The 10,046-nt window shown below is 32.3% G+C and overlaps 1 protein-coding gene across 1 annotated transcript; it reads right to left on the reverse strand.

The window, feature by feature from the left end:
- Positions 1–4,031: 4,031 nt before the first annotated feature.
- On the reverse strand, positions 4,032–4,846 carry LOC145015580 (putative germin-like protein 2-1). The gene is made up of 2 exons (XM_078974052.1): positions 4,692–4,846; positions 4,032–4,586 (listed from the first exon to the last, which is right to left on the reverse strand). Exons 1-2 carry the CDS (start codon positions 4,801–4,803, stop codon positions 4,051–4,053), a joined length of 648 nt encoding a protein of 215 aa, XP_078830178.1. The 5' UTR covers positions 4,804–4,846; the 3' UTR covers positions 4,032–4,050.
- Positions 4,847–10,046: the final 5,200 nt, after the last annotated feature.

The following is a 10,046-nucleotide window of genomic DNA, read 5'->3' on the forward strand; positions in this document are numbered from 1 at the left end:
TGTTGAGAAGCTGAAAACTTGTTTTTGATGACTTAATTATGGTAGATTGGGAAATCAAAGCTATGTACGTAATAAAGAATGGAACTCGCAATGCTTTTATAGTGAAAATATAGGATCATCAAGACTAATACCATCATAGCGTCATCATAATCATCTTGAGATGCATTCAAATTTTGCTGTTCAATTTCTAGAAGCAAGATACATTCAACTTACGTTGTCTGGTTCTTAATTTCATAAAGGTTGCAACTACTAACCTTAATTATATGTCTATGATCCTTCCATTTCGTATATTTACTTATATACTTTTTCATAACTTCCATACTTAGGATTAATTTTAATGGAACCTTGAATGTTTATTATGCATAAGAATTTTCTACTTATATCAATTTTTTAAGAAAATGAAAAAGTCTTGAAGAACAATATTGACCGTTTCCATATGAGATAAATATCATAGTTAAAGAATGCTTTATGTATATTTTATTTTTCAAATGATGCATTCCAGGCTTTTCTTGAAACAAAAGATTAGCTACCTGCACTACAAAAAAGTGCACAATTACCGAAAACCATTTATGTGTATAATCCGTTTGATAATGGGTTTTATTTGTTTGTTAGACACATATCAAAATTGGTTAGAAGGTGTACGTGGGCAATATCATGTATCCATACATAACAAAGATTACAAACTTACTACTTTCAGTGATAAATGCACAATACTACGGATTATCAGCATAAACTCTATAGCGATGTATTGCACACAAATTTAAGATCCCCTTTTACAAACACAGTGTCTATACTAGTTGTTTGTAAATTACTTGTATTAATTAGAAGTCTAAAATTACACAAAAAAAATCTTAATTTTTCTGAATAAATAAAGAAAGATAAATTATAACAAAAAATAGATTTGGATTTTATAGTATGAATGGAAACAGTAAATATAAGTCCAAAATTTTGGAAAAAAACCCATAAAATTAAACTACAATAATATACATCTAACCATATGTCTCTTCCAGCAACATTTTTCTAAAACATGCCCCAACCACCAATTTTGATTTTTGTGTGGATGTTGGATCAACGACCGCCATAGATTTCAGCGATTATAGAACACCGAGCAAAGCGACGATGATTGAGGAAAGGTTAAATTATTAAACAACTCTAGAAAAATTCAGGAAACAATAAATTATTTCATAGTGATTCTCATCTTCCTTGCTTGATCAGGCGATATGTGCACCCCTTGTTCGACTCCCTTCCCTATAAGTTTTAAAACTAGCGAACTTGTGTCATCTTAATACATTTGCCATTAGTAACACAAGGTTTTGTTCTTTAATCCATGAAACCTAGATTCGTAATTTTGTATGTTATATGCTATTGATATGGATGTAGGTACATGTTAATTTAATTAACTAGTAGGCAAGGTTCACACTTCCACTTTTTGTTTTTAGTGATATTGTATTTTTGGCTTATTTGTTCATATGTTTTAGGTTCACACTTGCTAGTGACTAATAAATTTCAAGAGAATCCTTTTATGTGTTTTGCTCTCATTTGCTAGTTACCATAGATCTTCATAATTTCTATTTATTTGCCATGGCTACACGCCTGCAGGGAGGTTGTTGTTTTATTTATTGATGTCCAGGTTGAAGACAAATAATGAAAATAAGGGTGGGTTAAACCCTAAAAACCTTATGCTTTGAAATGGTGATTGAGGATGGTGTTGATAATGATGGTGGTGGTTGAGGGGGGACTGAAGAAGGGAGATGAATGGAATGGGGGTAGGTATGGTGACATAAGTTAGGTTGGGTTGGGGGGGGGGGGGGGGGGGTTTGTGTCTATTTGTTGTCTTTCTTAATTATAAAATTAAAACAAGAAGACAAAAAACATATTTAAAAATAGTTATGTATCGGTCACACAAGTAAGTGAAACCATAATGACCATACTAGTCAAGATAGAAACAATAAGCTCTGAACTTCTCACTTTTTTAAAGCACATGGTATGATTTAATCTAATACAAATAGGTACATAAGAAGTAAATGAAGACATGGTTTTTGAAAAAATCGAGTTCTCTTTTGCAAAATATAGGTTTAATGCAGGGAAAGGTCATATGACCTTTATTGTGCCGTTGCCTTCCACTTGATTACCCTCTTTCTCATGTTTCTCTACTTTCTCGGTACACTCTTATCTACAAACACAACAAACTGATTTGGGGGACATTTAGGTTACGATATGGTCTGATAAGGATTCAAAAAGTCAAGTTTTACATGGGATGAAAACAAGTTAAATCTAACGATTGGCCTCGATGAAGGATCTCCTCCCCCAAGTGATTTCATGCAAGTAAAAAGAATTTGTCAACCTTGGTCCCTCCTTCGAAGATCTTAGCATTTTAAGTTTTAAAATTATAGTTTTTAGTTCTTTGCCAAAATTTACATCTTTTTATGTTCGAGAATTAATAATAATTATTTTTTAATATTATTTATATATTTATTATAACTCTTAAGGGAAATTCAATAAAATTAAATAACGGCATCGGTGTTATAATATATTGCAATTTTTTTTTATAAACATGGTTGTCCTCCAAAGGCTACTCAAGAACTCATAAATGAAACAGTCAGTAGGAATATATGCAGGTGGAAACTACAATCGTGCATGTTGTCTTGTTTGATTTACCCCGTATTCTTTTTAAAGTGTGGAAGTTGTTTGTCCTTTGGAAACCATGGATGAGAGATGTACACTCGATGATAGGTTGTTTTCACTATGAGGAAGATGATGCAAGGTATTTGAAAGATAAATCAATGATTTAATTTTATTAAGGTTATTTTATTTTATAATTGTTTCGGTTAAGGTTTATCTTTATTAGAAATTTTTATGTCCTATATTAATAAAAAAATTTAGATTTATAGAATCTCCTACTTTAGATGATTTCAATCATAATTATGAGTCATATTAGTGTTTTAGTTTAATTATAAATTGTTTAGCCGCCTTTGAGTTTTAGGAGTTGATTTTGATTAATAAAAAATGGTATTTGAAACTCTGTTTTTATTTACTTTGTATTAATGTGGTTGTAACCGGCTATTCAAACCCATCGTCTTATGTGATGAGTAACATATGGTTTGCTTCTTTAATCCACGAAACTTAGATTTTTCATTTTGTATGTTATTGGGTATTGATATGGATGTAACTACATGTGTTTAATTTGTTTGAAATAGTAGACAACATGCATACATTTTCTTTTTTTGTTCGTGACATTGTATTTTTGACATATTTGTTTGTATGTTTGATGCTCTCACTCTCTTGTTACCAATGAATGTCAATAGAAGCTCTTCTGTGGCTTTTTCAAACATAGATTTTTATGTTTAACTATGTACACTTCATTTTCTTTTAGTTAACGAAATCTTGAAAGGTTGGTCGGTGACCAAAGAACTTTGTGATTTCTATCTTTAGGCTTGGATCTTGGGAGGTTTTTTCTTTGATTATAGATGGATATGCTGAAGATAGATGATGCAAATAGGTTTGGGTAAAACCATAACCACCTTATGGTTGACAATGGTGGTGGTGGTGGTGGAAGGCGACAGAAGAAGAAAATGGAATGGGATGGCGTAAAGGGAGGTGGATGGGGTTGGAGATTATTTAATTTCATTTTTAATTATAACAATTAAAATATAAGAGTTAAAAGGATAGGAAATTAAATTTGTATAGGTCTTTGATCGACCCACCTAGTAACCAATCGAAACACCAAGGACCATATTAAACTTTTTTAAAATTATGACGGTTGAACTTCTAGTCTTTCTACAGCAAGTGGGTTATTTACGTAAATTTGTCTTTGTGTCTATTTCTTGCACACTCTTATATAAATTTAAGTTTGTGATTTCTAAGCCTATTGTTTGCACGCTCTTGGGTTTTGAGTTTATATCTTACTTTTGAAGTAGTTAATTCCACATAAGTAAATCAAAATCACTATGATCGTAGTATATATATTATTCGATTCTAAATATAACAACATAAACATAACAAATATCATAACATTGATAAGAAAAGCAACATTTTAAAAGCATGTAAAAGCTAGAATTTCGATTGAATTTGATAGATGACGTTGATGTCAACTTGAAAGGCCTTCGCAAGAATATCTCCAGCGATATCGGGATTTGACCCAAAAACAGCGTTTGCAATGGTAATAACTCCTGGATTTTGACTACTCAAAGCTGCAATTGCAACAGCATAGCCATTTCCCACGTTTTTCTGGAAGTGAATCAGGCCTTCTGGGAACACGAAAACATCACCTTTCTGAAGTTCTTTTGTGATGAGTCGGTTTTGAGGGTTGGACGTGACAAATCCGACTAGAATACGGCCTTCCATAACAGTCAAAATTTCAGTGGCCCGAGGGTGTGTATGTGGGGGGTTAATACCCTGTGGGGCAAAGTCAATACGTGCCATTGAGATACCAAGAGTGTTAAGTCCTGGCAGCTCTTCTACGGTCACCGGAGTCACAGCAGACCCAACCGCATTCGAAGTGTTTCCCATTAGTTGCAGTCCTCTATAAAAGAAATCATCAGGTTGTACAAGCTTTGCCTCTTTGCAAACCAAACCATTCACGAATACTACGAGGGAAAAAATTAAATAAATAAACTATTAAATATAATATGTTTTCAAATAATGCATGGAAATGCCGGAGAGTTTCTTGACCTTCACACATAAATTCTTACCTGTGCTATTTTGGTCTGCCACACAGAAGTCCTGAAGAGCACTAGGGTCCGATGCAAACACAAGGGAGCAACCCGCCACCAAGAGACCAAGTAAAAGCAAATGAGACGTCATTGTTGAGAAGCCGAAAACTTGTTTTTGATGACTTAATTATGGTAGCTTGGGAAATCTATGAAATAAAGAATGGAACTCGCAATGCTTTTATAGTGAAAATATAGGATCATCAAGACTAATACCATCATAGCGTCATCATTATCATCTTGAGATGCATTCAAATTTTGTTGTTCGATTTCTAGAAGCAAGATACATTCAACTTACGTTGTCTGGTTCTTAATTTCATAAAGGTTGCAACTACTACCTTATATGTCTGTGATCCTTCCATTCTTATATTTAGGTATATACTTTTTCATAACTTCCATACTTAGGATTAATTTTAATGGAACCTTGAATGTTTATTATGTATAGGAATTTTCTACTTATATCAATTTTTTAAGAAAATGAAAAAGTCTTGAAGAACAATATTGACCGTTTCCACATGAGATAATTATTATAGTTAAAGGATGCTTTATGTACATTTTATTTTTTAATTGATGCATTCCAAGCTTTTCTTGACACAAAAGATTAGCCTACGTGCACTACAAAAAAGTGCACAATTATCGAAAACTATTTATGTGTATAATCCGTTTGATGATGGGTTTTACTGGTTTGTTAGACACATATCAAAATGGGTTAGAAGAAGGTGTATGTGGGCAATATCTTGTACCCATACATAACATACATTATAAACTTACTACATTCACCGAGAAAAGCACAATACTACGGATTATCAGCATAAACTTTTATAACGATGTATTGCACACAAATTTAAGATCCCCTTTTACTAACACAATGTCTTTACTAGTTGTTTGTAAATTACTTGTATTAATTAGACGTCTAAAATTGCAAAAAAAAAAAAAATTAATAAATTCTTAATTTTCCTGAAAAAATATAGAAAGAAAATTATAACAAAAAATATATTTGGATTTTATAGTATGAATGGAAACAGTAAATATAAGTGCAAAATTTTGGCAAAAAAATACCCATAAAAATAAACTACTAGGAAAAAGCAAGGTGGGTTGCTAAATAGCAATGCCTAATCAACGCAGTTTGATCAACCAATGGTTGAGATTTATAACCATAATTTTCGCGTTATGTGTCGCCGCTAATGGTTACTGTCGCCGCTAACGTCATCGACCCCGATCCGCGTCGAAATATAAGGTGAAACCTTAGTCGTTGATTTTGTCCCTAATCCAACTATTGAAAATCGATAATGTACATACCAATAGCAGCGACACCAATAGCAGCAACTATGTCGACGCTAATACTCGAAAATTTTGACCGCCAAAGTTTCCCCCAAAGATGTCGCCAATAATTCTCAAAAAATTTGACCATCAAAATTCCCCCGAAAGGTGTCGCCGCTAATACTCTATATGTCGCTGCTAATACTCAACGTGTCGCCGCTAAAAGGCGCCGTTGCTAATGCCATTCGCAGATATAACCCCCTTCAGCTCCTTCTTCCTCCTTCAGGTCCATCTTCCTCCTTCAGCTCCTTCTTCCCTCTTTTCTCTTCTATGAACTCATTTATATGTAGAATGTGTCTTTTGTATATGTATGTGTATTTATATGTCTATTATGTATGTATTTGTGCATTAGTTTATATATATATATATATATATATATATATATATATATATATATATATATACATATATATATATATATATATATATATATAGTGTTTTTATATGTGTTTATTGTATGTATTTGTGTATTAGTATGTGTATCATGTATGCATGTGTTTTTGTATATGTATGTATATGTTTTTGTATGTGTATTGTGTATGTATTGATGTGTTTTTGGTTATATATTTTTATAAAGTTTTTATAATTTATAACAGTTTTTATAATTTTATAACGTTTGTTTTGTATATGGAAAGAATGTTTTAAAAAAAACTAAAAAAAGAGAAAACTACAAATAGCGGCGACACTTTTAGTGGCGACAAAAACTATTAGTGGCGACGGTAAACATTAGCAGCGACCGATTGGGTATTAGCGACGAACCAACAGCGGCGACATGTCGGGGCCTTTAGCGGTGACGTCTGTCGTCACTAATAGTTATTATTCTTGTAGTGCATGTTTCATGTGCCAAATCTCTATGTGTGCTTTCTAATGAAGAAGTTGGAAGGAACATCCTACAATAATCTACATCTAATCATATGTCTCTTCCACTAACTTTTTTCTAAAATACACCCCAACCAACAATTTTGATTTATGTGTGGATGTTGGATCAACGATCGTCCTAGATTTCTGCGATGATAGAACACCGAGCAAAGAGGCGAACATTGATGAAAGGTTAAACTATTAAACAACTTTAAAAAAAAAAATTAGGAAACAATAAATTATTTCATACTGATTCTCGTCTTCTTTGCTTGATCAGGCGATATGTGCTCCCCACTGTTCGAGTCCATTACCTACGAGTTTTAATGATCGGGAACTTGTGTCATCTTAATCCATTTGCCATTAGTAACACAAGGTTTTGTTCTTTAATCCATGAAACCTAGATTCGTATTTTTGTATGTTATTAGCTATTGATTATATGGATGTAGCTACATGTGTTTAATTTAATTAACTAGTACGCAACGTTCACACTTTAACTTTTTGTTTCTAGTGACATTGTATTTTTGGCTTATTTGTTCATAAGTTTTAGGTTCACACTTGCTCGTTACTAATAAATTTCAAGAGAATCCTTGTATGAGTTTTGCTCTCATTTGCTAGTTACCATAGGGCTTCATAATTTTATTTTATTTGCCATGGGTATAGGGAGGTTGTTGCTTTACTAATTGATGTTCAGGTTGAAGACAAATTACGAAAATAGGGTTGGGTAAAACCCTAAAAATCTTCTGTTTTGAAATGGTGATTGAGGATGGTGATGGTAATGACGGTAGTGGTTGAAGGCGACTGAAGAAGGGAGATGAATGGAATGGGGGTAGGTATTGTGACATAAGGTAGGTCAGCGCCGGGGTGGGGGAGGGTAGGGTTTGGATTTATTTGTTATCTTTCTTACCAATAAAAAGGTAAAAAAAAAAAAAAACAAAAAAACAAAAAAATATATATTTAAAAATATACGAAAGTCAATTTACATAGTTATGTATCGGACACGCAAGTAAGTGCAACGATAACGACCATACTTGTCAAGATAAAAACAATATGTGTTGGACTTCTCACTTTTTTAAAGCACATGGTATGATTTAATCTAATACAAATAGGCACATAAGACAAGTAAATGAAGACATGATTTTTGAAAAAATCAAGTTCTCTTTTGTAAAATTTGGGTTTAATAAAGGGAAAGGTCATATGACCTTTTATTGTCCCGCTGCCTTCCACTTGGTTACCCTCTTCGTCATGTTTCTATACTTTCTCTATACACTCTTATCTTCAAACAAAACTAACCGATTTAGCGGACATTTTGGTTACGATATGGTCTGATAAGGATTCAAAAGGTTGAGTTTTATATGGGATGAATGCGAGATAAGTCTTCCCATCGGCCTCGATGAAGGATCTCCTCCCCCATGTGATTACATGCAAGAAAAAGAATTTGTCAACTTAGGTCCCTCCTTCAAAGATCATAGCATTTTAAGTTTTTAAAATTATAGTTTTTAGTTCTTTGCGAAAAATATACATCTTTTTATGTTAGATAATTAATAATTATTATTTTTCATATTAGTTATATATTTATCATAACTCTTAAGGGAAATTCAATAAAATTAAATAACGACACGAGTGTTATAATATATTGCATTTTTTTTACAAACATGGTTGTCCTCCTATGGTTACTCAAGAACTCATAAATGAGACAACCGTTAGGAATATATGCAGGTGGAAACTATAATCGTGCATGTTGTCTTGTTTGATTTATCTGTATTCGTTTTAAAGTGTGGAAGTTGTTTGTCATTCGAAAACCATGGATGAGAGATGTACACTCGATGATTAGTTGCTTTCACTCTGAGGAAGATGATGCAAGGTATTTGAAAGATAAATCAATGATTTAATTTTATTAAGGTTATTTTAGTTTATAATTTTTCGGTTAAGATTTATCTTAATTAAGAATTGTTATGCCCTATATTAATAAAATATTTAGATTTATATAATATCCTAATTTAGATGATTTCAATCATAATTATGAGTCATATTAGGGTTTTAGTTTAATTATAAATAGGTTAGCCACCTTTGAGTTTTAGAAGTTGATTTTGATTAATAAAGAATGGAATTTGAAACTCTTATTTCTTTATTTTGTGTTCATGTGGTACTAATCGACTATTCAAACTGATCGTCTCATGTCATGAGTAACTTATGGTTTTGTTCTTTAATACATGCAACTAAGATTTTCAATTTGTATGTAATTGGGTATTCAATGGATGTAGCTACATGTGTTTAATTTGTTTGAAGTAGTAGACAACATGCATACATTTTCTTTTTCTGTTTGTGAAATTGTATTCTTGACATATTTGTTTGTATGTTTGATGCTCTCACTTTCTAGTTACAATTGAATGTCAATTGAAGCTCTTATGTGGCTTTTTCAAACATAGATTTTTATGTTTTACTATGTATACTTCATTTTCTTTTAGTTAACGAAATCTTGAAAGGCTGGTCAGAGACCAAAGCACTTCGTGATTTCTATTTTTAGGCTTGGATCTTGGGAGGTTTTTTCTTTGATTATAGATGGATAAGTTGAAGATAGATGATACAAATAGGATTGGGGAAAATTCTAACCAACTTCTGCTTGACAACGGTGGTGGTGGAAGGCGACAGAAGAAGGGAATGGAATGGGAGGTGGGTGGCGTGAAGTGAGGTGGATGGGGTTAGGGATTATTTAATTTCATTTTTCATTATGACAACTAAAACAAAAGAGTTAAAAGGAAAGAAAATTAAATTGGTATAGCTTGTTGACCGACCTAGTAAGTAATCGAAACACCAAGGACCATATTAATCCTTTTGAAAAATTTAATGGTTGAACTTCTAGTCTTTCTAAAGCAAGTGGGTTATTTAAGTAAATTTGTCTTTGTGATTTCTAAGTCCATTTCTTGCACACTCTTAGGTTTGTCTTTGTGATTTCCAAGTCTATTTCTTGCACAAACTTAGGTTTGTCTTTGTGATTTCTAAGTCTATTTCTTGCACACTCTTACATAAATTTAAGTTTGTGATTTCTAAACCTATTTTTTGCACACTCTTGGGTTTTGAGTTTATATCTTACTTTTGAAGTAGTTAATTCCACATAAGTAAATCAAAATCACTATGATAGTAGTATATATATTATTCGAT

This window comes from Lactuca saligna, chromosome 9 (genome assembly GCF_052625555.1).
Source record: "Lactuca saligna cultivar CGN05327 chromosome 9, ASM5262555v1, whole genome shotgun sequence".
In the NCBI taxonomy this organism is placed as follows: domain Eukaryota; kingdom Viridiplantae; phylum Streptophyta; class Magnoliopsida; order Asterales; family Asteraceae; genus Lactuca; species Lactuca saligna.